The sequence below is a fragment of the Onychostruthus taczanowskii genome, unplaced genomic scaffold, assembly GCF_017590055.1.
Source record: "Onychostruthus taczanowskii isolate IOZ18803 unplaced genomic scaffold, ASM1759005v1 scaffold67, whole genome shotgun sequence".
Classification (NCBI taxonomy): Eukaryota; Metazoa; Chordata; class Aves; order Passeriformes; family Passeridae; genus Onychostruthus; species Onychostruthus taczanowskii.
In genome coordinates, this window is record NW_024504455.1 from 3,572,755 (window position 1) to 3,600,483 (window position 27,729).

Below are 27,729 nucleotides of genomic sequence, written 5' to 3' on the forward strand. Positions count from 1 at the left end.
ATGGGCAGCTACAAAGGCTGGTAGCTTCATAAAACCATAAGGGCACAAACGAAGCAGCTTTTCAGAATCCTACTGATTTTGGTAGGCTGGTGAAGAAATACACAGACTCATTCACCTGCATCATTGAGCCACTTTTCCAGAAGTGGCTTTAACTTGCACATGTTCTTAAAGCTGAGGTTCAAGGCTTCAAAGCGAGAGATGGTAGTTTGGCTGAAGTCATTTCCATAGAGTTTGCCCATAGCGAGCCCAACATCACCCTGGACAAAGAAAGAGAAAAAAGGGATTCACTGACACAGGCACTTCCAAAGCAAGGAATCCTGTCACATTCTGGTGTTCTCTTAGTGACTCCACTGCTGCGTGGGATTTCAGTTTCACAGAGGCTTTCTCAGCGCTACCAAGATTCATGCTAGAGCAATAATCATAAAGAAATGTCAAACCTCAGTCAGTTTAACCTTGCAACTCTTTCCAGGAAATCCCTGATGCTTTGTCTTCTTAGCATTATCACTGAGCAGCACATTCCACTGAATGTTAACTCGTAATTTTTTCTTAGTTTTTTTAAAATAAGTAAATGCCAAGCTCTCTTTGGGAGCAGATTTAAGTTTTTATGCCTATTTCACACTGAAAGTTCAAATAAGCAGAAATGCAATGAATTCACTTTCCCAAATTTGTAGAAAATACTCAGGACAAGATGTCTGCAAACATACATCACACTTAAATAGATGCAGAAATATTCTTATCTGACATGCTAGCATCTTCTGAGGTTCAAACCAAATTTCTCCCCAATACATACAAATTTTAAAGCAGACAAGAAGTTGAACCATTTCAAGTAATGATTAACTGCAGTCTTGACTATCATTACCCATCTGCCAGAAAGCAATCCAGGAGATTTACAGGCAGATTATCATCTCTTTACATCTGTTATTGCTTTTTAAACTCAGTTTTAGCTAGCTATTCTGCTAGCAGACATTCTGCTTATCCTAATATTTATGTATATATTATATAGCTATGTAAGTACACACTTGGAAAGTAGTGTTTAAAAAAAAAAATCAATCCATTCTTGATTGTGGCCATTAAAAACACCATAATATTTTCATGCTTTGCTTTAAAGCTGGAGGGTCCTGCCTTTTGAAAAAAAAAATAAAAAAAGCACTTATATTTCAAGTATACTATTCGATCTAAAGCAGCTTTATTTAGATTTTTTTTTTTTTTAAGCACAAAACGAAGTATGAGAAGTGTGGAAGAAGAGGCTGAAAAGCTGGAGCACAGTTAGTGGAGTTTAATTGCAAATGGGTTAGTTGGACTGGGCATAAAGCTCGCTCTTCTCTGAGGTCAGCTCCACAACCACAGCTGGGTATGAGTACACTGACAGCATGCAGAGTGGCCACACACAAGCCAGGAAGAAAACAGCTTTTGGGAAGCTTAGTAAATTGTGCAGGCTGAGCAAAGAAAACAATTTCCTTCCTAGAAGAGGACCAGAACAATTGGTTTGTGTGCCCTTCAATCAGAGGAAACACGTGGGAACTCACATTTATGCCTCTACTCATATGCCAGGATTCTGTGCATTTTTAAACTCATAAATCATTCCAAGAGGAGTAGCGTGGATGCTCTTCTGGGTTTATGAAGAAGAAAACCTGGCTATGTAAACCATTTTAAAGATAAGTTGATTTATGTCTTGGCAGGAAAGAGTTATGAAATTTGCTCCAGTCCCCCAACTAAATTTAATTCTGGATTTATGTTGTTCTTACAAACATTTGCCATCTGATTTAAAATGAATAGTCAACCATTTCTTTGTCAATGCCAAAAGGTGGCAGCATTTCAGCTGTAGGCAAAGGAATTTACATATTGGGATGAGAATTTTATATTTTGGGATGGCCCACAGATAGGATGGAACAGAGTATGAAGGCACTGTATACACATCTGATCTACTCTGTAGGTTGACTGAAGCTCTGGAAATGAAATGCAACTGATTATAAGGTACACCATTGTTGTGTGTACTGGTCTGTTAAGAAGCTCAGATGGTCTAGCAGAGGCAATTCCTTTCACAGAATAAAAATAACATTGTCTAAAATGTTCACTTATGTCTCTTGAATCTGTAGTGAGCAATTAGTCCCAGGCCTGCAATGATGCTAAGGTGCAGTTTGCTCATTGTGTGCCTGTGTGTCAAATATGGAGGTATTTTTAAGGAAAACAAACAAAGAGATTTAAATGCATCACCCACATTTCAGGGTGGGAGAAGAAGCAGAACTGCTGAAATTCAAAACCTGTTTTATTGTTCACATGACAGAATGTAGTAAGTGATTAGTTTGCAATGCAAACTAAATCTTACAATTATTTTTGAAAGGCAGGGGTGGGGTGAGTCTGAAAAAGCTTACAGTACTGCTGGAAATAAATTTCTTTTATCCTCTGAAAGGGAGTCTATTTATCCAACCATACGAAACCAAAGTAATCAGGGTCTCTAATTATCATCCAATTATGCAATTAGGTTAAAGTTATTAGAACAGCCTAATTACACACATACAAACTCAGAGTAGGATAGGAATGACCGAATGCAATTTTATCACATTCTCAAGATTCCCCTTTTTTAATCTGAAAAGCAAATACTGAAATGTAAGCCTGAGCAGTTGTGTTCATTTTTCCTCACCATGAAAATTCATAACCAGGTCAATAAAGAAAGGTTAACACACAGCTTAAAAAGTCTAGTTGAGCTTTTATAATCATCTCACAGCAGGGCAGATTAAACATAATAATGAGAGATCTACAAGAACCTCCTCTGCCAGGCTATAGGGAAGCTATTGTATTTCACCCTATTCTGTGCTGCTCTATTCGAGCTTTTGTGTGTGTCCATCACTTGTATTTCTGTGCTTCCCTCTAGTGGAAAGAAGGGAGGGAAGGAGACACACATGCCAGCAAAATGCACTTCATTTGACTAAGAACATTCTGTTCTTGACTTATAATTAAGACGCTGCCAGGAATTCTCATTATGAGCTTTGATTTTTCAATTTAGGACTTTGCCAGAAAAATAAATCTGACTTCAGCACATACTTTCAGCTAGAGAAGATTTACTTATTCTATTCCATCACATATGTTGGACTGACTGCTTTGAGTTCAGACTTTTAAATACTTTGATTTTTGCATGCTCTTTCTTCTAGTAAAATCATACTTATGCTTAACCACAGATTCCTGCCAAAACGAATTGTTTACCTGGGGAGATATTTTAATTTTGCAGGAGGAAAAAATAATTTTGATTTTAATAAGAAAGGACTCTTGGAACCAAGTTCCTTTCAAAAGAATAATGGAACATATAAATGCACTTTGTACTTCTAATTGTGGTCTTCATTCAACCACCTTCACTATGTTCAAGATTAGTTTTCTTCTGCTCTACGGGTATTTCTGAGCTTTTAAACAAACCAAAACAAACCACAACTCCAGTTCACCCTTGTAAGGAGAAAACTTCAAAGGTGACAGTCCTTTCAGGTTTTGTTTAGGAACCTTAGCAAAAGCATTAAATGCAGAAATCATTGATGTTTAATAGGAAAATACGCTTGAGAGATAAAAACCCTTTGACATCCAAAGCAACTGCACAGATGTGATACACTTTTTAAACACACAGAGCAGTTAATTGTACTGTATGATTTTTGGAACTTTGTACTTCTAAAGGCAGCTTTAAAGTGCTTTGTCCCATTCATGTCACATCCCATGGAATGAATAGTGCACATGCAATGACATCTGGAGCTGGTAAATGCACGTTTTCCCCTGCTGGGAAAATGGCTATGCTTTAAAACCAACAGGGAAGTAAGATGGATGTATGGCTTGTTCTGTTATTTCTTAGAAATCCCCCACATAAAGGCCAGAGCATAACCCTATTTAAGCAGGTTCTCCTAGGGAATGATGGAATTGTAGTCTCCCCCCAGACTTGAAAGATGAGACCTCAGGTTCCACACTGGCAGGCACTAAGGTACGCAGTCTCACCTGAGTGAATCCAAGTTTGATCCGTCTTTGTTTGAAAGTCTTGGCAAACTGCTCAAGCTCCTCAAGGTCACTGGGCTCCTCCAAGCTGGGAGTGTCGATTCGCTTTGGTGTTGACTGGCTCTGTGGAAGTGGCTGAATGGGGGTCGCTGCTATTGTGCGTGTTGGGGTTGCTGGCTATTGAGACAGCAAGGAAAGGATGAAAATCAGACTCAAGAGGATAATCAACAGAAATTAAATTCCTAAAAGCTATGTGATGTTCTTGTGAGAGAGGTCAGTGGATTGGACGTATCCTGAAATCTGGAAGTTCCTCCGTTTATTAACGTTCCTCTCCAGAACAAGCAAACACAATCCAGAAAACTACAATAGTATGACAGGCTTTTAACGGTTCTGTTGTAACCAGTTATTAAAGAAAAGTAAGAGATGTTCAATGGTAACCAACAACTTTTAATTGCTGCAGAAGCTGCTCAAAGAAAGACAGAACACACTTCTATCACCTATAGACACCTTGGTATTCATCCATTTGAAAAAAAATTAAAATTTAATCTACTGGTCTTGTGAGGTGGCAGACTGTCAGCATCCCAAAAGATTCAAATCCCCTATTTAATCCTGGAAGAGTGAGCATGTACAGATGCAGCAAACATGTCAAATTTCCTCCAATGCCATCTCTTGTGACTGACTCAACTGTTCAGGAAGAAAAGACTAGATTTACCTCTAACCCTTCTGTCAACAGTTGCAACACTGAAATGAACATACTGGTGACACAAGAAATTAAGCAAAGGCAATCTGCAGAAAATTATTCACTCAGGTCACACTTTTCTTCTACATACTTTTCTAGGAAGTCCGTGAAAGATTCACTATTTCTGAACATTGGCATACTAAAGCATTTTGCGATGCAACTACAATAAATATCTGAAAAAAATTAGCATCTTGGACAATGTTCACAGGTGAACAAAATATATTTAGATCTGGTATTACCCAGGTCAGGCTTTATGTGCAACAAGAACGCTGGAAATGTTTTGATTGCATAGCTCTACCTCCTTACATGCCATGATCAGCTGAGATGCAGAGACAAATCATCTATCCTGTTAAATTCTAGTTACTTTAGCTGGGGCTCTTCAGTAAAGGTGATTTCATGCCCCTGTGTCCTACATCCAGTTCTGAAACTCTGGATTCCTTCAGGGCAAACAAGAACAGCCTCAAGTCCAGGCAACTCTAGTGTATTATGCAAAGTCTATGCAAAGGTTCAGAAAAGGCTCTTCTAAAAGAACTGGCCTACATATAGCTCAGTCTTTACATAACTCCTTACGTTGTTTTCCTCCTGGGTTAGTGCAGCGTTTTGCAGTGCACAGCAGATGGTAGAGGGAGGTCAAGATCTATAATTCCATTACTTGAGAAATAATGTAATCATATATGATCTATCTAGGATTGCAGATACATGTGTCACACTTAAAGGTTTTTAATATTTTTTAATTTACATTAATCATAGCGGGTAATTAATGCAATATATCTTCAATTATTTCACCCACTTTACATAATTTATTCATTCTTAGTGCTTTTAATTTCTTTTAAAATCCAAGAATAATCTTTAGTGTGGAATCATGCTGCTAGCTGAGGTATGAACTAGAGGTGAGACAAATTCCATTTTCCACATGGTGCATGAAAAATACTAGAGGTGGTATAATAGAAAATGTAGTTTTCTAAGACTCTGATAGACTCAGCCACCTTATTGCAGACTAGAAAATTCCTGTATGTAACCGAGGTGGCAGGAAGATACTGTGTGATATTACATGGTATTTGAGAAACAGCATGCAGCTATGAAACTAAACTGCACAGTAAAACCCAGAGCCAAGCTCAACTAAATTTGCAGGCTCATGCAACCTTAAAAAATTGCTTTTCTTATATCTGAAAACTTAATCAAGGAGCTCGAATATTTTAATATACATCTACCAGAATATTTCATTTCTAACAATCTCTTCAGTTTCACAGATGCTGACTGGTAAGACTGGCAATGACTTAGCAGTGATTGCAAAATAACTACACTAAAATAAAGATAGATTACCACTGCAATCTTCAGAAAGAGGCTTGTCAGTGAACCCCTTTTGGAGCTTTTCAGGGAGCTCACACCTTGCTCCTCTGAATTTTCAAGAAAACCATACAGAAAATCAAACATTGCTCTAGTGCTATTAACTCAAGGTATCAATCATGAAAATTTCCAGCTAAAAATCCACTTTAGAACATTAAAGCCTGGAAAGAGGCACACTGGGGTGGGAGCTACAAACCTGAACTATCTAGAAAGACAAATTTGTTATTATAGCTACAACACCTATTCAAGTAACTAATACAAAGGGTCCATTCACTTGCCATAGTTTAAATCCCCTCAAAGCAAGTCATGAAGTGTAGGGAAAAGCCTGACCTGCGAGGCAAGGGTGATGCTTGGCTGAGACTGCAGGAGGTTGGCTTGGCTTTGCTGAGGTAGTTGCGTTAAGAGATTCTGCGCTTGCAGGAGACCTGGAGAGAGAAAAGTGTGTTTGGTTCGTCATCCAAAAACACTAAAACATGAAACGAGGTAAAACAAGGCTCTTGCCAAATGATGGAAAGTTAAAAAAAATTGACATGTGAGCTTCTGTTTCATCCTTGCACAGATATGTTCAGAGTTCAGTGTTTTCAGCCCAAAATCCCCTTGCATCTCCCTGAAGTGTAAGTGGTGACGGAAGGGAAAGAGGGAGAATGTGTGTAAGTGTCCTCTGCAGAAAGAGTTGGTAATGATCTAGGTCATCCCAGTTCCATGTGCAGGAATCATTTAGTGCCCCTTTCAGCATTCAGAGTTTGGATACACCTCTTCTGGTAACCAAGAGCTGACCAAGAATTGTGCAGCCATATCAAATACTGAGCCCTAATGAGATCAAATTCAACAACTGAATGCTAATCAAAACCACAAATTTGGCTTCTTGATCACCCTCCTTCCTCTCCAAACCACCCTATGCCAGCTGCCTAACAAGAAGGAAGCTTTCTGGCAGACTTAAGCAGACCACATCAGAAGACACAACAAGCCTAGATACCTCCCTCCTGGGTCAAATAAAGTAGGAATCTTTTGGAAGAGTAATTGGAATTAAAGTTTAGGTAAAATACTGAACACTGCTCCAGTTTAACAAATAGAATAAACATTACACTGGAAAACCCTAAGAAAATGTGACAACATCAAAGAACAGTTGCAACTGATAGAACCAGTATGTATGCTGTCAATCTACAAATAAATTCCCTTACAGTCCACTATTTGTACAGTTTATTAAATCTCTGAGGAAACTGAGATACATGTCTGCATCTAAATATTTTAACCAGAAACTATCAATTTTTTTTTCATTTCTAATGCAAAAACTTATCTATTTTTAAGGGACAGAATCTTGACAAAAATATACCTACAGTTAGTCAAATCCCTCAATTTTACTGTGAAAAATGTTAACTGTTATTTTTGAGGTACCTCCTGGCTACAACTATCAATTTCCAATATAATAATTAAGAACCCAACTAATTAAACTTACACTTCAATATACCTAGTCCCTAAAACCCGGGGGGAACAACAGATGGATGGTCTGCTATGCCACCATGTACCACGTATCAACTATGTACCACTTAAATTCAACATCATCAGCTGCCTGATCTGCCTCGGGGGAACAACAGATGGATGGTCAGCTATGCCACCATGTACCATGTACCACGTATCAACTATGTACCACTTAAATTCAACATCATCAGCTGCCTGATCTGCCTCTTAGCAGAATAAAGGCAAGAGAAACAGAATGTAGGACTTGATAAATACTGAGTGAGGAACTGGATATTTTATGCAAGGTTAAGGCCATAAAAGACATGGAAAGAGGGATTACTATGGTTAAGAAGGAGAAAATGTATCCTCAGTAAGGGATACACAAGCATAGAAGAATTATCATCTGACAGCAATACTTGATTTTCGTTTAACAAAGAGCTGAATATGTATTTTAAACAATCTTGTTGCTATCAAGATGCTCAGGACCTAGGGAATACAGACAGCTGCTTATCTTACATAATAGCACACCACAGACAACGATGTAAGTTTGTTTTGCACCACATAATCAACATGTTCCAGCTGTGTTTGTGAAAAGCCACAGTGAGAGAACAGAGCTGCTCAAGGAACTTCCAAGACAGCCACCTACTACAGCTACACACTGCTTTTTACAATGCAAATATTTGTTCACTTGAAAGATTATTTTAGCTGCCCAAATCTAAATATTAATTAGTAAACAGTCACCTCTAAGTGCAGAGTTTTTTACCTTAATTCAGTGATAGTGAATTTTAAACTGACAGCTTGAAAGAGAAAGGGGCAAACCCATCACACTGTCACTACACAGTGGCTGTAAACAAACAAATGAAAAGCAGGCAGCCAACAGTGATGACATTTGAGTTCTAGTCCACCGGTAACACCATCGATTACAAGTTACTGACTTGTCTTATGACTGCAATCAGAGTAATTAGGACTGGCCTTTTGTGACTTTCTGTCCCCAGAGAAATCCCAGAGGATGTTTTTCTGGCATTAACAATTTTGCTAAAGAGCACAAGATGACTACACTCTTCCTCATTTTATTCTCACTCACATGGTCTGAAGCAATTATAATGGAATTATCAGTATAAAATAATCTGCACAAATTTAATCTACTCTGTTTTTATCCTACGCAAGAGGTGCTGACACAAGGTGTCACAGGCAGAAACTGGAGACAGAACAAGTCAATTCAACCTGCAGCTGACTGAAGGGGATGGGGAAAGCAGCTGGACCATTCTGGAAATGTGTCTCTCCTCCTGATCACAGCCTTTCCAGGCAGTTGCCATGCACACACTTTGGGCACTCCTTGGCTCTCATGGGTGGGCAGCTGCAGCTGTGCTCTTTTAAGACATGACTTGAACCAGTTTAAGCTTCTCCTTCATTACTTTTCTGAGAAGAAATCACTGGGGTCCAAAGTAACTTCAGTGACTGAACTTACAGAGTGCATAGCACTCCCTTTTCTAAGTAAATACACATCCTTTAGGCACCCACTGAGATCCTGGAATTTCAAACACTGCTGTTTCCTTAAAGACTCATACTGCAACCCATACTGCTTAATATCTTTATTACCAAGTAGGCTGATGGGATAAAATATATTCTCAGCAGGTCTGTGGATAATACCAAAGATGGGAAAGTGGTCAACAGGCCAGAAACCAGGGTCTAGACTAGCTGGATAAACTAAACTAAGATCAATGCAGGAAAATACAATGTTTTGCATGGGGGCTGGAATAACCCTGTGCAGCAATACAGGGTGGGCTTTGGCTGGCTGGAATGCAGTCCCACAGGAAAAAGTCCTGGGTTTCCTGGAGGACAATCTGATGAACGTGAACTGGCAGTGTGCCCTTTCGAGACAGCCAGCCACATCCTGGGCTGTACCCACAGGAGTGCAGCCAGCAGGTCAAGGCTTGTGCTTCTTCCCCTTCACGTGGCATCTGTGACACCACAGCTGGAGTCCTGCTGTCAGCCTTGGGCTTCCCAGTACAAGGCACAAGGCCATCCTGGATTTTGTACACCCAGTGCCCACCAGGGTGGCTAACAGGAAGGAACAGGCAAGTGAGCTGTTTGCTTTAGCCTGATGAGAAGGTGAGATCCTACCACTTTCTTCAAAGACAGAAATGGACTCTGCTCGAGGGTACACTGTAATGAGATTCAATGGCTATCAGAACATGGAAAACTCCAACTAGATATAGGAAAACATTTTTAATTTTTTAACATGATAGCAGTCAACTAATGGGGCAGGTACTTGAGAATGTTGCAGAAACTCCATTCTTGGATACATTCAATTTAACTGGCTGAATAGCTGCTGTAATTGGACCTGCTTTGAACAATTCTACCTGGTCTCTAGAGGTCTCTTCCAACCCACATGACTTTTTTGAACCTATAAAAAGCTGCCATTGTACTTGTATACTTTACAGAGGTCATATTCCTAACCCTCTGCCCTGGGTTTTAAGAGTCTAGTGGTATTACTGCATTAAATATGGCCCACAAATCACCTATGTGGCACTCTAAAAGAATGACTGCATGGAGGCAGATAAGGATCTATGCTGAAGTATGATAGTTTAGAGTATTTTTTTAATAGTTATAGTAAATAGATCTATTGTCATTCAGGATTTTTCCTGAAATGTCTAAGAGTAGCATGAATAATGGTCCAAGCCAAAAACTCTTCCTGCCAGCCAAGAGTCCCTTAGGACTGATCTGGTGTTCAGTTCTATCTAAAATTAAACAAAAGATAAAACAAACATTCAAGCACAGACTTTTTCAGCATAATTTTTAAAAAGTTGGCCCAGAAGCATAATGCATAATTCATCCCAAACTGATCTCCCAAAAGAGTGAAGTTTTTTATGTAAGAACTTGACTGCTTTATCTCTGCCAAAGCTGTTCATCCTCTCACTGGAAGTTAGCTTGCAAGACAAAGCCATTACAAGGACTTCCACATGAGTGAGGCCTCAAAGTCTGTATAACAGGTATGAAAGAAGAAAACAGGACAGGATTTGGCCCAGGCAACTTTACAATTAAAAAAAAAATCATAAAGGCAGTCTTTAATAATAAATAGCAATAACTTGAGACTAGGTAGATCCAGTTTCAATGTTTATAGTTAATTAGTAGCTTGTCTTCCACATTTTCCTTTCTGGATATTTTCTTTGTATCACTCACTGTGACACAGTCTTTGCCTAGATCTCAACAACAACAGTTTGCAACACTAATTTATATTAAACACAGCACCATTTCCCCCTCCGTTCAGATTTTTACTGATACGTATCTGTATTAGCAACATCTCATGAGAAAAAAGGGGAACAGTCACCTGATGAGGGTAATATTTTTAAGAAGCAGCTCTAATTGTAGTAAGGGATGTTAAATTGATTATTTTAGAGACAGCTCTATTAGATACAAGAACAGATACAAGAGATATAAAGGGATTACAAGGTGCTACATTCCTCCTGGTGACTTTAACAATAATATGAACAGCAGTTGCGCTGAATAAGAAAACGTTCCAAATTTCTATTTCCATTCAATCTTCTTTATATCTGCTGAGGCTTGAAACAATTCTTTCAGTTATGACGTTATCAATTATCAGCCATGAAAAATGGGAACTTAAAAATTTGTTTCATATAAGCCCCTAAATAGCCAGAAATCATGTGGAAAAGGAAGGTGACTACATTAGACATACGGCAGTGGATTTACGGGGAAAATTTCCTGTCTGCTGCTGGGAGCTATAATGTGTGTGTTCAAGAAAGATAGTAGAATAACATCCTGATTACTGATTAATATTTTAGATATTCAATTTCCTAAATTTTTTCAAAAAAAAATTTAGGAGTTAGAGTTAGATCTCGGCTCATGATGTTCAACCCCTTCAAGAATCTAAATACAATTGCTGATGACTCTATTTCTCTGTATCCCTTTGCCTCTTCAAGTAAAACATTTTTCTTCACCAAATGTTTACATCTTCTACACCTTTGTTTAGATGCACTATTCTTCACTTATTTCTCTCAAAAGCTCTTCTCCTTTAAAAACAGTGTTTCTCATTTACATGACTACATGGCATACACAAAAATGTAGCATAGTCTGTAAAGCAAGAAATTTCTTCCAGAATACATAATCTATACACAAATCCAAATTTTTATGTTCATTATTAAATGTGTACATATCTAAAGCTCCATGCAGTACCAATGAAGCATAAAAAAAAAAGCCATTGGTTGTGAAGAAAACTCTATGCTAGTTTCTTTAGAATATTTATTTTATGAAGTTGACTAATGGAGCAATAGGACATGAACAACATGGAAAAGTCAGATGCAACAGCAAATAACAAAATAAAAATACACACTTTCTCAATCTTTCTCATAAATAATAATGTACTGTTTGAGATTTTCTAACAATAACCATGAAACACTGCAAAAAAAAACATATCAAAAAGCGATATAAGGGGTATTATGACATACATGTTGCTTTATCATCGAGTGCTCATAAAGAAAATGAGATCTATTCAAGCATTTCAGTTTGGAAGGTTGTCACACACTAATGGCCTATGGTCAGAATTCAGCATATAAATCTTCCTACATTTTTGAGCTATTCAGTTGTCCAGGCTGCACATTACCAGTAAAACATGATGTCTCTACCTACACTGCGTCACTGATGACAGCAATATGCAGGTCTTAAACTGTAGTGAAGAAATGATTTTTCAGGGATAGCCTCTGGAAAAGATACTATGAAAATCTCATCTAGTACTTATTCTACTTCAGAAGATTTTAAGCAAACAAGAAAGCCTTCTCTTCTATAATGTAAACAACTCATTTTGGGGGATGAATACAATGTGCTTCTCTTAGTTTTCCTTTTTGTAAAGCATCTTCAAAGGTATTTTATAAAACCAGCAGAATTTAGCTGAAAAATGTAGGCAGACATCCATACCAAGGAGTTTTTCAAAATAATGCTTTTGTGCTTGCTTTTTTCTTAAAAAAACTTATAAAAAAAAAAAGAAACCAAAAACCCAAGCACCTATTTTGAAGAATTCTTGAACTAAATTTTAGTGGTTTGATTTCTTCTAGTACAGTATGTTAAGTTTACAAGTTCTGCTTCATTTTAAGAAAGCAGTACATCACTAAATACTTTCATGAATAGCCTTTCAGCCATTTTCTTCCAGTGCTGGTATAAAATCTCTCCTAAATCAAGTCCTATTAAAAGGAAGGTAATTTTGACTAACACTGTATTCAAATGTGAGAGCATTCAGACAGTAAGAGCCCTTCAGCGTAATGGAAAGCCAGTTCTATCCAAGTCATAGTATGTAAGAAGGAATGATGCATGAAAAAATTCAAAGGAACAGAAAAAATGAGGTGCAAAGAGCTGCTTTATAGGACAGCCAGGCTCTGCAGGACTCTTCAAGCATAACAGGATTTGCCTTCTGAGCAAGAATCTTTGGATTACCAGACCTGAACAACTGAGTAGAGTTCATGTAGAAGAGAAAGCGGGGAAAAAAAGGCCATTGGAGTATATCAGCATAAGAAGCCATGGCTAAATGCAGTTTTCTGTGGGCATCAACAAATGGGGTGCAATCAGCACGGTGATGCATTGCAGCCTGAACACATCAGTCCTCAGAACAAAGCTACTGTGCACAACTTAACTGCTCTGACACAGCACCACCTACCACTGCCTTGCCTATCTTTGGCATGTAAGTCACACCCAGTGCATTGCCAAAATATTATTATAAGAGCTGTTACACAAATCCACCATTCTAGCTCTTTTCCCAAGGTGTTAATTATTAGTTCAGTTTATGACAAAATTCATTGTACCCTCTTTAGGCTTAAGTACTTTTCCAGACTCCCACAAGGGCTTTTGATTTTGTAATCTTTTTCCAGTCTGTCCTGCCTTTGACTGAGATGGAGTTAATTTTCTTCTTAATCACTGGTACAGTGCTGTGATGAGGATTTTGGATGAGAACAATGTTGATAACACACTGATGTTTTAGTTATTGTCAAGCAGTATTTAGAGTCAAGGAAGAATTTTCAGCTTCTCACACATCCCACCAGCAAGCAGGCTGGGAAAGACAAGAAGCTGGGGGGGAAAAAGCCATGACAGCTGACCCAAACTGGCCAAAGGGACATTCCACACCACCCTGTCTCATACTCAGGATATAAACCTAGGGGAGAAAAAGCTAGCTGGGAGCCACTGCCTGGGAGAAGGCTGGGCATTGGTGTGAACAACCTGAGTTTCACTTTCTCCCCTAAAAAATGTCATGTATGATTTGGTTTTGTGGCAAGGAGCACTTACCCTGCTGCCCCTGCGGCGTTTGTGAGATGATGAACTGTGCTGGCTGCAAGTTGGTTGTTGGATGCACCAACACAAACTGTTGCAGGTTGAGATTCTGCTGCTGAAGCTGCTGCAAGTGCTGCAAATCCTTAAGGAAATGGGAAGGGGCGAAAAAAAAAAAGAAGACAAAAAAAATCCAGAAAAAAAAAGGAAAAAAAAAAAAGAGAGAGGACAAAAAAAGAAAAAAGTAAAAAGAAAAAGAAAAAAGAAAAAAGAAAAGAAAGAGCTGTGTGTTAGACATGTAAGTCAGCAATAATTCCCAATATAAGATTTCCTATCAGCCAGCTACACTCTAACATTTAGAGAATAAGTAGATGTCAAACACAGCGGAACTCCTGCTACTGAATATCCTTCAAAATGGCAATTTGAATTTCACTTTCATTCACAAAAAACAAAATTATTTACTAAATAACACAGCAAAGTATATCCAGAACTGTTCTGCTTTAAAAACAAAAAAAACAACCAAACAAATCAATCTCCCTTCCCCCACAAATTCAGGAATTTTCAAATACATTAAACTTATCAGCACAAAGATCTCTCAAACTTATTTTTTGAGGATGGAACTCTGCTACAAATCAAGCATATTAGCTGGGAGCTATTTTTTTTTGTAACAACAGTCTGCAATTACCATTTGAATGAACAACAGGAGAGCAAAATATCAGATTCCGTGTTTGCACTCTGGTTGCTCAGTTCAAATTTCAGAAAGTTGCTAACTCAATTAGTAAATATATTTCATTTGTTCTGAAACAAATTACAGTAAGCTTAATAGATATGACTATAATGAAAGGTTAAAAGGAATAATCCAAAACACTGCATTATTAAAGAACCCTATTTTTATGTATTTCAACCATTCAGGACTATTAATTTTCTATAATTAAATGACAGGTCTCAATGTAAAATGTTAATCTCTGAGAAACTGAGTTTTCAAGAAAAATGCTTCAACTTGGCATTTAGCTGGAGAAAACAGAGAACTGCTTAAAAATCGTTCCCCCTAAATAACCTTTTCTTTTCATCTCCAAACAACACAATAACAAGAGCAACTGAAATTTAAAAAACACACTGTGAAGTCAATGAACATAACACTGGTAATCCATGAAAACTATCTAAACACACTTATTGGATTTTTCCATCCTTCCAGGAAGAATCTATTTCAAAATACTCACCAAAGAGGTGGAAAAAAAGCCTGAATGAAATACTTCCTACACTTGCAACCTCCCATTACACAAACCAAAGCAAGAAGACAAGAAGACTCCCCGAAAGCTCTGTTTCAGGGAAGTCCTTCGGGTCCTTGTTTGCAGAGAAACCGTGTTCAGCTGCAGCAGTGCCCGTGCGGCTGCTCGGAGCTGCTCATCTTTCCATAGCCCCAAACACACCTGAGTTCAGGCGAACCAGAGGAACAAAGAGCTGCTCCCTAAGCTGCTCCTTGGGCTGATGCAGGTTACTGAGCACTCCCAGAACCTGCTCAGCCAGAGGATGGGACAGGCCATTCACTGCCAGCAGTGGATTTGGAGATGGGAAGTCAAGACAGACTGACAAGAACTTCTTTCTTACACAATGCTGTTATCTGTGACAATATATTTCTTTAAAGCTGTTAAAACTGTAACCTGAAACAATCCCCTCCTGGATATGAGGGGTGGGGAATGTCAGAAAGGAAGATTAGGGAGGGGAAAAAACAGGGAGTCCACTGATTTATGAGACTATAGACAGGCTTTATAAGAAAACGACTACTTAACCTGCATTACACAGACACTGGTCATCAATCACTTGGGCTACTTAGCCCTGTTAAGTCAAAAGCATGCAGTGTAATAATATGGTAGACAGACACCAGATGGATTGATCAAGCAATGCTCTTCAAGAAATGGAAACTTCCATTTTATAAGACAATGGTAAAATTTGAAAAAGTGCCCATGAGCAAAAAAAAGTGGTTTTAAAGTCAATAGTACTGTTTGCTTTCAGAAAATTGCAGAAATAACGCAACCATTCCTATGAAATCACGGCAAATTTCCTTCTTGAAAGAGAGCAATAACTACTCCAGCTCTATCCTGCAACTCAGTGTTTCTTATGACTTCATATCCCAATACCACATTGGTCAGAACTGCTACCAAAACCTCTTATGTCTTGAGCTCATACAACACGGACCTCCACTCTTTTATTCACTGATTTTCATTGCTCAGCTGGTTGCCTCTGCAGATCGTGCTGACCCTCCAGCTCAGAGGGGGCTCATACTGGAATGGATGTGAGGACTGGATGCAGAGTTGAAAACAGAAATGGAAAGAGCTGGGCAAGCTGACTCAGGTTGTGAACACTGGGCAGAAGAAAAGGAAATAAAGAGAGGCTGCAGGGTGAAAATACAGGTAGATAAGAGATAAAAAAAACCCCATAAACACAAAAGGAAGAGTTGGGAAGACTCTGTGGAAGAAAAAAGTATCAATGGAAGAACAGATAGGTTAAGGACCTCTCCCAATCAAAAGCAACCAAATGAAATCACCCCAGATGACCAAGGAGATCTCAGATGATTTGAAGCACCCCCACAGGAGATGGAGTTACACACAAGAAAGAATACAAAGAAACAGTGGCAGTGTATCTGTAAGATCAAAGGAGGAGAGCTTTTTGTTTAAGACTACAGTATTCATAACACTGGCTACCCAGCCAAGACATGACAGCTCTTATCATCAGGCTCTTACACTTTAATATGAGAAAACTGTTTTTAAATTGAGGCCTCAGGGAGAACTGATATAAGCAATCTTATTCTGTGCATCTGCCTTGGTAAATGGTATGTTGGCTAAGTCTTGTTTAAATACAGAAATATAATTCTGCAACGCAAAATGAAAATTATACCTCCAAGGCTAATCACTTCTAAATAGCCCTACCAGCCCCTCAAATGCATTTGAAATCCAACTTTATTTCCACCTTGGGAAAGTTTTTTTTATTTAGTTAATTATGCCATTACAATAAATCTCCCAATAGCGAACACACAAACAAACCTGACACTGTTTTCCTATACTGATCTTTTTTCCTCAGTGTTAAAATCTGTATGTATCTAGCACAAGCACATGGAAAGAGATGGAAAGACTTTCAGGGAGACATGCATGTCTTCTGGTGCTGCCTAGCAATTTAGAAAGATCAAAACAATCCAAATCCTACCTCAGCCGAATAATCTGTCAGGTGCTATATCTTGCTGTGAGGAAGATTTCTTGTTTAAAAAAAAAAAGATCACCTAAATTTCTAAATTCAATGCCATTATTTCCAATTACAGCTTCAGCACAAACTTAAGCATCTGACTCATTTTGAGATTTACATCATACAAATGCAGAGCATAGATCCTGAAAACAAGGAAGTTTATAAAAAACCCCAGAAGTTGACACACAACTGTTTAGTGTCATTCCAGAGCAGCACAAGCTCCTCACCAGGCTGCTGCAGCAGATACCTTACGTGAACTGCAGTGCACATTAAAGAAGTCATGCTTTTGCAATTAGTTAATTAGAATAAATATGGTAATCCCCCTGCTGCAGAGACCTGCCAGTTAATCAATTATTCAAAAACCATCAATTAAAACAAACATTCAGCTATTTGTATAATCAGCTATATATTTACAATAGCAACACAAACAAAGCTGAGCACTGCTTACAAATCCTTGCCAAGATGGATCAAAAGGCATGGTGCTATCTAACTAGGAACCTAGATGGTAGATGCTTTCCATAAGTACCTCAAATTATATCCAACACCTGCACAATTTATGCCCTGCACTTTCATCATAAGGAGCAGTTAACAAGATTCAACCAAGCTCATTCATGTATCAAAATAACCTATCCTAAAAGACATTAATTGTAAAGTCAAACATTTAAGTAATTAGAAATGTCAGAAAACAAGTACAACTTTAATTTGTTCTTCATGTGGCAACTACAAGATTACATGCAATTTTTCACAGAGCCTCTATGCACAAATCAGACAATGCTGCCTTCAGAAACTCTTATTTGACAGCACATGCCTGATATTTTCAACTCCTCTCAAACAGTTCTCTGAAGATTTTCTAAATTTTCTAAGCCAGTACAAAACTAATAATTGTAAATGCTTCACACATTATCAGAGCTTTGCACTGAGGTGGGAGAGCAGGATTAGAAACATCTCAAATGCATCACCACTGCTATCCACTGCTTTGGTGGCCTGTTTGACAAACCTAAGGCCAGACAAGTTCAAGGTACAGATTTTGTTAATAGGAAATTTTAGGCCACCACAGTTCAGTGAAGCAGACTTTGCTATCTCAAGCTGCACACCTGGAAGAGGAGAGGCACACCTGTGGATTGCTTACATATATGTTAAAAGACTCACATCCCATCAAATGGGAACTCCGTGACAGGTGCATGGAAAGATGTCAGAAGCTATAACCAACAACTTCCTCGACTAGGACATTGCCCATTCTCTTCTTGAAATCTGTCTGTATTATTGCCTACAGACAGTTTAAACAAAATTGAGATATGATCTTGAGAACTACAAGTTTCTTTGAATGCTACATCCTTCAGTCATCTCTACATCATGCCACTGAAGTGGAACCCTTTGCTAAAAAAGGTGTTATTTGGTGATGTGACTTCTCACAGTGTAACAAGAGCTTCAGTGGGAGGATTCTCATCAACACAACAACATCAGCACTCGCCTTTTAAAAACAGGATGGCACCACTCTGGCCTCTCTAAGGACAGCCAGAGAGGTCAGAACTTCTAGACCAGCACCACAAAAGTTTGTCACTTCAGCTAATGAAAACCTGATAGCACAAGCCAGGCTGTTGTTACTCAGCTAGTGGACCAGCACAGTAAAGCACTGAACATTTCACCACTGGACTTCACAGACAATTGCAACATTTCCATTCTTGTCCTTAATCAGACCTTATGTTCACTTCTTGGACACTTCATCCCAGTTGAATGCAAGAGAAAATAGCCTGAACAGAAAGCATCAGTTTTAAAGAATGTGGTCAGTCTACGAAGCAGCAACTTTGAAGATTATATACCACACACGCTTTGCACAGCTAGACTAAGAAAACTGTTATTATGTACCAAGAGCTTTAATCTATGGGAAGATGGACCTCAGCATGAGCAAGACAATCACCTACTCATAGTACTCAAGATGTCTAAGCTGCACATATGATTATTTGTCCACAGGTCTAAGGATTTTCCACACTACATACACTAAGCACGGAGTTAGTGCCACTGCAATCTCCACACTGAATCAAGTCAGTCCTGGAAGACCCAAGAGGTTCCTTACTGCTTCTAGGAAGCAGAACACCCACAGCGAGCAGTTCTTCAGAACTGACAAGTCTTTAGTACCAGACCATGAGACTGGACAGATTCCAACACCGACTTGAAGTCTCCAAGTTCCTCTCCAGGCACACAGGAGTGCCCATTCTTTGTCATGGAACCTTCAGCATTAAAAACCAAGCCAAAACAGCACACAAACAGGTCAAGTCAAACTGCCATTCTTCAGCTCTATCATTTTGCTTCTAACCAGCACCATTTGGGTCTGACAAGCATCCTTTTTGATACACAGGCATCACTTCCCATCCATGCAGGTCTCAACAAGTGCAACTTCTGTGGGCATCTTTCTATACCCTTTTTTCTCCTTTCTCACACTAACTACAAGGAGGAAAATTCAGAAAACACAGCGTCTACTCAGATTCTGGTATAAACTCAGAAGCCCAGTGGAACTGAGGAGCAGCTGGTACACATTCCTCGCTAAGACTAATCAAACTTCAACCTCATCATCCAACGATGCATGAGGACAGACTAACAATACTCGAGGACTCTAGCAACTCACTGAGCGAGGAACAACAAGTTTTATTCGAATGGTGCAATCAGTCAAAAACCTCTTTTGTTTTCCACCCTCTCAAGCCTCAAGGCTCACCTGTGCAATCTGTATTGGCTGAGATAGAGGGATCTGCGTCATCGGCGTCGCAGCAGAGGCCGAGATGGTGGCACCAGCAGCGCTGTGCTGCTGACTGGCTGAGTGCTGCACTGCAGCCGCCAGCAACTGGGCCTGCGCCTGTTGGAGCAATAACTGTTGCTGGGCTGGCGTCAACGTGAGCTATAAACAATTAGAAAACACAGCCATTAATAATGGGAAGAGCCACTTCAGCTACAAAGTCATTATATAGCTCAGTACTACTTATGTTAACCAGGCAGTCCTAGGGCTATTCCATTAACTGGCCAAGGGCTCTGGCCTTAAGGAAGGACAGCTGGCTACTCGATGCAGCATGGGAACCAACCTACCACAGGCCTGACACAAACCAAACTGCACCACCACCAACATTTGCACTTATTGGAACCTACAGAACCTAACTCTGCTCCTAAGTTTTCCTCACAACTCTACCAGGAGTTTCAGGGAAAAAGCAATTAAGTAGCAAGCAAAAGAAAAGAATCAGTATTGCCAGGATTTGAAAGGAAATTTACACCCAGCAGAACAGCATGTGATTAGCCAGATGAATGTGAAGCAGGAATGCTGGCTATGGCTACTGAACAAACTGATAACACCCCAGCTGCTTCACATTAGCATGAATCCCTGCCATATTCCATCATTTCCATTATGCCCTAAGATATAAGTAAAGAACATGAGCTCCATTTGTTTCTCTCCAAGTCTTCCCATCTGCCTTTTTTTTTTTTTTTTTAAATAGAATAGAGTTGGCAACTTTACATCCCTTCCCTTTCCCAAGCACGCATTATCTCTGTGGAACAGGTGGCAGCAGTCTCTCCTTTACATGTAAATGAATCTTGATGACCACATTTACTGCAACCCATATCTGCATAGGCCTGGAGTTTTGAATGTTTCACTACAGCAGACAATCATGAATTAAAACAAACCAGTATTTTCTGAGAATACAAAAAATAATAAAATTTGCCAGGTTTTAAGAACACATTGAAACAGTCTCACTTTTAAAACTTTCAATGCTTAACTGAAAACTAAATAGGATGTTTATTTACATAGTAACATAGGAGAAGATTTAGCAATTGAGCCTGAGATTAAGAAGTCATTTCATGCAAGTGTAGGGATGATCTAACCTAACACTTCAAATCATAAATATATTGTTGGAGCAACTGCCCTAAGCTTATTAACACACAAACTCTCATACTGCAAAGCTGATTATGTGGAAGCAAATTCTTTAAGCAGCCCATTCACAAAACTTGCTCTTTTTTGAAATGGCTGAAAGCCTTTACAACAATTCAGAAACACCAGAAAGTCTAAAACAACAATGATCCCATATATACTCCCAAAGCATTGCAATTAAAAACCCCTCAAAATCAGTAGGTTAAAACAAAAGAGTTCAACAGGCTTAAGGAAAGTACTAATAGAGTTACTTAAAAAGAAATGTGTTTGAGAAGAGGAAAAATTAACAATTCCCATAATTTTTGTTCTTCACCCAGCTATAAGATTCAGTCTTGTTCTCCCATGCCTCATTTTAATCTTGAAAAAAAAATTCTCTTTATGACAAACTGTTGTAAAACAACAGGTTTTAATTTCATTGCAGGGTCAAAAGGGACACTGAGAACAGAGAGAAAGAATTCTTTGTTGCTGACGTTCAGAAGCAAATACTTAGTGACAAACCCCAAATATTACAGCCTGCTTATTTTTCTAGCAAAATATTTTCTGTTGCCCCTTCCATTGACATTTCTCCTACATTAAGGAAGTTGTTGTGCCTTTCAATGATACCTGTGTGGGACTGCAGCATCCCTGGGTAACTCTTACCCCGGTGATCTGTCCTCCGGCCAGCATGAGCTGGGTCTGGGGTATGGCCGCCTGCACTGAAGGCTGCTGGGAAGGCTGGCTTGGCTGCTGAGAGTCCCCAGATTCTTCATTAGATTTAGACTAGTCAAAAAAAAATACAACTCTTTATAGTGTAAAACAGATGTTAATGTATGACGCTGCTATCTCAACACTGCACAATAAAAATCTTTCATCTGCATACGAAAAGCCCTTGGGTTTATTTTAAGAGTGTGTTTAAGCAATGGCTCTGTGTGCCCACCATCTCAGCTATGATTGCTGAAACACGTCTGTAGGTAATGCAGCTTAAACAAAACAAAGAGACTCTCTGGTCTCCTGTAACTCTCTGACATTATTTTCAGGTCTCACTTCATTTTACACCGTGCAACTGAAGCTGACGCTACCTTTCACCATGAAGAAAGAGAAGGTTGTTAAAATTATTCATTGCCTAAAATCCTGAACAATGAAACGAGGGAAAGGAGATTGTGTTTCCATTTTCTCTCTCTCCATCCTGTACCTCTAAGTCATCAAACTGTTGGCTTATACAGAACCTTTTTGAAAAATCCTCACAGGTTTCTATACCTACAGTAAGATATATAATATATACAGTGCTTTTAAATACTCAATGCATTTATTTAATTGAATACTGCTTTATTCTAGAAGATTCAAGTTTATTTTGATTTATTCTTGTGGTTTGGTTGTTTATTTTTTTAAAAAGAAGAAATTGTGAAGACATGAGGGAGGAAATGCAAGTGCATGAAGAGGGGGAGAGAGTTTTATGATAATTAAAACTGGTTATGCAGAACATTACAATTCTGCATAGATTTGCATATTTTCCACCACCTGTTTTGGGGACTGCAGAGCAGGCTAATTAACATAAAGGCTCTGATTAATTCTGCCAGTCATTGAGCGATAATTACAGCACAGGACTGTAAACATTCTGCACTGGAGATACAGCCTGTTTGCCAACATCTCTCTCAGGGATGGAAGTTTACCATGGCAACCAAGGCAATTTTCTGCCTCCTTCCTCTCAGAAAGGAAGGTCACTATACCTCCTCTTCTTTCCAAATTGTTATTATGTATAAGTGGGTCCACATTCTATTGCATTTCATGTAATGCACTACCTACATTCTTTAATAACATGCAATACTGAAACCAGTTTTCAATAAAACTGCATCCCTTGCCCCTTAATATAGTACAGAGAGGAAGCAGAATGCTAACAGATAAACTGAAGTGTTCAGCATCATAGGAAAGTTTGAAAGCTTTGCTGTCTCACGTACATTATTAAACAACAATTACTCTGACTTTGAGATCAAAGTTATTTACACAAGCAGTCTGAACTAGCCACATTATATAGTTAATGCTACATTATATTCCTATATTCAGTTACCAGAAGTAAGGATAAATTGCAAAGTAATACTCACTACGTGTTTAAAGCAAGTTAATGAACAGAAGAACATGAAATATTCCTGGAGTTTTAAGGTTTGCATGATACCACACCCGACTAAAATTCAGCATTAAGTTATGGTCACTCCATGTTTTAAACAACTCCAGAGCCTGAATGCTTACAAATCCTGAACCTTCCTTACAGTTGTAAAAGTGTTATTCCTTCAAACCTATCACTTGCAAAACCAGTCGGTCTGAAACAACTGAGTAAGGTATCACAGGCTAAGAACTATCTCTACTGATGCTGTTTGGGATGAGAGAAGGATGAGCAGCAGAAGGTAACTGTCTTTACCTGTACATTTAAGGACTGAGCAGCAGCCTGTAAACTTGTTCCAGCGAGCTGGACCTACAACAGTGCAAAAATGGAAATGAAATAATGTAGAATCCACAGAAAACTAAAAATGTAAAAAGAACAATCTCCCCGCCCACATTCCAAAAAAACTCCCCCAAGAACAGAGCATGCTCCTCTAACACCTGAATCGGTGGAACAGGGGTTGTACCCCAGGCTGAAACAGATGTGCAAGACCTTTCATGATGTTGTTTATCTACCTCCTACTGAAGACACCTCTGCCTAAGGATGTGGATATTACCATGGATGGAGTTGAAACAGAGTATATTGGGGTGGACAGGCCAACTAGTCCAATTCCTGCTGGAAAAATCCAGGTTCCAGGGGAGGGAATTAAGCTCTACTCATCGTCATCCTACTCCCATTTCAGAATGGGTCTTACCCCAACACTGCACTCGCCAGCTTTCTGATATGAGCAAGCACATACACAGTACAGAACCCAGAGCACAACCACTCTCCTAAATTAACCCATTCAAGCATTTGCAGCCCTCAGCAACTCAAAAGAAGATTTCAACACAGAGCACCGAAGACACTTTACAAAGGCTGTATTGATTCAGGTATACTTAAAACCTGAATTCGATGTTTGTAATTAACAGGCCCAAAGGTGGTCTTGTGGGTGAGCAGCAAGGAAAAATGGATGATTCAGAAAGTGAGATTTTTGGGGTGCTTTTGTATCTCTAATGGGGAGTTCCCCCTGTAGAAAAAATGCTCTCTTTTCATTTCCTGAAACCTATTTGAATCAGTCTCTCCTTGTTTCTACCAGCACCCCTAGTTATGAAGAAGGAATGCTCAGTAACTAATTACCAACACTTTCAAAGGTCAGAGTAGAGAATTTCATCTCTGGACATGTTTGAAAACCACTGCTCATTTGAAAATCAGATGACATGTAAGGATACAATAAAGCAAAGCAAAACGTAGCACTCTTGCCTCTACATGGAGGACCCTCTATATGGTCCCTACATAGAAAAGTCCACATATTTTCAGGCACAGGAAAAACTGCAGTACATGAAATTAATAACTGAATATTTTGAACAGGCAACCTTGGAAGAGTCACCTTGGAAATATTTCCTACTGCTTTAGATGAAGGTACTAGACATACTAAGCATGATCTACATCAAAGCAAACACTCCCAGAAAAGCCCCTCCTCATCAGAAGCAAAATACAGTTTGACACAGTCGATGGAATCTGTGCTTTTACCATGGATTAACAGCAGAGAATAGCCTAAATAACACCACCCCGACATCCAAACGATATACTCAAAATAATACTTTAAAATTGCACAAACACACATGAAAGACTACAAATGCATAATGATTGCTCAGGTACAGCCAGCACATTCCTGAAAATCCCTGTGAATGCCATTTAGGCATGCCTTTCACCACACAGCCAACATTTCCAAATTAGAAATGCTGAATGCTGCCTACAGCCCAGTATTTTGCATTAGTCTAGAGCAAAGCACTGCGTGTTAAGGTTGAATAACACCCCACTAACAGCAGCCTCACTAGCAGAGGACAGTTTGACAATAGATTCCCACACACCTGCAGGTGAATAAAAGAATACCTGAGATTTTCCTTTGAACCAGTTTCAAGAAATGAATCACACTTTATCAAACATGAAGTTATAAAGACCTTGACAACTGTTTAAATAAATAAATTTCCAAAGAAGGATAAAGCACTGTGCAAAACCCAATTACTGTCCTGGGTCAATCTATGGAACAAAATGAGGACTAAAACAAACACACAGAATTCTGCAGAACAGCTGTATCTGTCTCATGTTAAACACACACTGGCAAGCCATAAAACCTAGTCAGCTTCTCTCCACATAAAGGCAGCCTACAACAGCCTATTGGTTCAGCAAATTCAAACAGTGGCACTCCCTTAGTCCTATATAAACCAATCTGCTAGGAAAATTGCAATTATGTGACAAGACGTGTGGAATGTTCCATACAATAAAACGGCAGTTCAGAGCTCTTAAGAGAGGGCATAAAAGCTTCAGTACTTCAATTATACCACAATAACTGTGCAACCTCAGACCTCAAACATTCAAGGTCATCCAATTAGATACAGTATTTTAAAGTTTAACTTGGTGCAGAGGAAGGGAAAGAAATTAGGACATTTGTTTTCATACATCAAGTGCGAACAGATAAAAAAAACTACAAAAAAATGCCCCTTATACTTCTCTTCACCTAGGGATGCCCCATTTTGCTTCAGCCTGCATCTGAAGTTCAGCTTTGATTCCCTAAACACAGCAGCAGCAGAACAGAGGGATAGTATTAGAAGTCTGAATATCACCTGACAAACAGGTCACTGAAATAACTTTTTTGTAAAAAAATAAAACCTCACAAGCCATATATGCTTAGTAAGTACAATCAATTTTCTTTCTAGTGAATGTGTAAGAGTGTTTTTAACTAGACAAGTGACAGTTTTGAAACCTTGGGAGCCATTGGGCCAATACAATCCTTTCCTAAAAAATTTAAATTTTTTCTTGCCTTTCAACGTGGTATCTCTATTAAGGTTAAAACAACAACAACAACAAAGCAAACAAACAAAAAACCTACTCAAAACCACACCACAACATTAAGGCATTCTCAAGTCCCCAAAAATGTGATTTGTAGTTCTCCCAAAGAGGTCTCACCCTATCTTGACATGTTCTGCAGCCTAATGCAATGAAGGGAATGCCACAATCAGGACTTTCTCCCATCCACGCTCATTAACCAGGTGGTGTACCCAGATTTATGTTCCAATAAATGACTCGCCATCGTTCACAGAAAGAGAGAACATGGAACACACCAGGGCAGCTGAGTCTCCTCTGTTCAAATGTCTCTTCTCTTACCTGATGAAGGTGCCCAAGGAAGGCCTGGGCCTGGGCTGTAGAGATTGCTCCTCCGACAGGCACAGGCTGCTTTTGAAAGTCCAGGCCGTTTGTTTGCGTGCCTGGAGAAAGAGAGACATTGAAAACTATTAATTACTGCTTTTAGTAAGTGGAATAAGAATTAACACTCCAACTTTCCTGCTATTCTCTCAACATTATATTGTAAAAAAACACACTGAGAGTAACAAGAATTGCTTTTTTTAGTCAAAGTGGGGTGGGAAGCAGAGCCGAGGCTTCAGTAATAGAGCATTTGTCAACTGAACAAAACCAACTTCATCTTTTCTTTAACTTCCATCATCTATTTGTGTACCCTGAAGATATTTAAAAGATGTGCAGATGTGTCACTTAGGGACATGGTTTAAAGGGGGACTTGGCAGCATTAACAGTTGGGCTTGATGATCTTAAAAGTCTTCTCCAACCTAAACAATTCTGTGACCTGTGTTTCTATGTACACAACTATCCCATCACTCTCTACACAGTCTGAGAATCAAATGGGTGCTTGCTGCTATGATTAAACTGTGTTTCCACTCTCCATGCACCCTCAATCCAATAGCTGAAGACTAACTTCAAGTTCAGAAAGTGCCAACAGCAAGGTTCACATAAAAGCCACCTTTCCTAAAAGACAAGTAAAATAACACTTGATAAAACAGAAGTCCCATCTATTTACAGCAGTTATGGGCTGCAGTTTTACTCTTTCCATAAATGACTCCTCTACATTTCTGCTAAAGTTCGTTCAGAGCTCTCATTAGATAACTGCCTTGGCTTGCTTCTGCTCCTTCACTTACTCTCATGTAAGTAAAACTTGATTATTCTCCTACATTTTTGCAATCTTTTCCTAAACTGCTCAGAAGACGTGAAAACCTCCCAGTTATCACAAAATAATTTGAGTATGACAAAAAAAAAAAAAAAAAAAAAAAAAGGGGTTTTTTTTTGTTTTGGGTGGTTTTTTTTTTTTTTTTTTTTTTTTTTTTTTGTTACTACTCACAGGAAGGGCAACTCCAAGTGTGTTGGGCCGAAGGGAATTTCTAGAACAGATGATGCAATCTTTGAAATTGCATGACTGAAATGAAGCTAAACCAGCTTTAGACTTGCATGTTTATTCATCATGACAATCAGATTTTGTTCAGTGCCCACAGGCAGGTGTGCTCCTACTTCAAAATTCCTTCCATCATCTACATTCTTTGCCATAAAAACCTAGATTATCTACTGAGCAAAAGAGTCACAGTTGTTGGACAACAACAGGTACTTGCTATTCCTTGGAAACACCTGCAAAAGCAAGCAGGCATAAACTGTGATTAGTAAAACAGACTGTCCAGTATCTCACACTGCTACTTTGACCTGCAAACAACCTACACAGGTCCTAATTCCATAATTCCAAACTGTTCAATTAAACACTGACACCATATCAAACTTTCTACCATTCATGTAAAGTATACTTAAGGTGGCCCTTTGATGCATCTTTGGTGGGGGTTCTGTGCGGGGAAGATT

General features: G+C 38.9%; 1 protein-coding gene across 12 annotated transcripts in view; it reads right to left on the reverse strand.

Annotated features, from left to right (window-relative positions):
• The window catches only part of POU2F1 (POU class 2 homeobox 1), a 112,747-nt gene that overhangs the window by 20,095 nt on the left and 64,923 nt on the right, over positions 1 to 27,729 (reverse strand). For 4 of the 12 annotated variants that reach the window (XR_005953867.1, XM_041420869.1, XM_041420862.1 and 1 more), the window contains 8 exons: positions 26,203 to 26,303; positions 23,317 to 23,370; positions 21,528 to 21,683; positions 19,728 to 19,907; positions 13,799 to 13,925; positions 6,383 to 6,477; positions 3,970 to 4,143; positions 116 to 257 (listed from right to left, as the gene is read on the reverse strand). Coding sequence is in view for 11 of the 12 variants with exons in the window: in XM_041420869.1 (XP_041276803.1) it covers positions 116 to 257; positions 3,970 to 4,143; positions 6,383 to 6,477; positions 13,799 to 13,925; positions 19,728 to 19,907; positions 21,528 to 21,683; positions 23,317 to 23,370; positions 26,203 to 26,303 (1,029 nt within the window). In the remaining variant the exon portion in view is untranslated. The remainder of the gene's footprint in view (positions 1 to 115; positions 258 to 3,969; positions 4,144 to 6,382; positions 6,478 to 13,798; positions 13,926 to 19,727; positions 19,908 to 21,527; positions 21,684 to 23,316; positions 23,371 to 26,202; positions 26,304 to 27,729) is intronic. The other 8 variants (XM_041420866.1, XM_041420868.1, XM_041420867.1 and 5 more) reach the window with 8 other exon arrangements.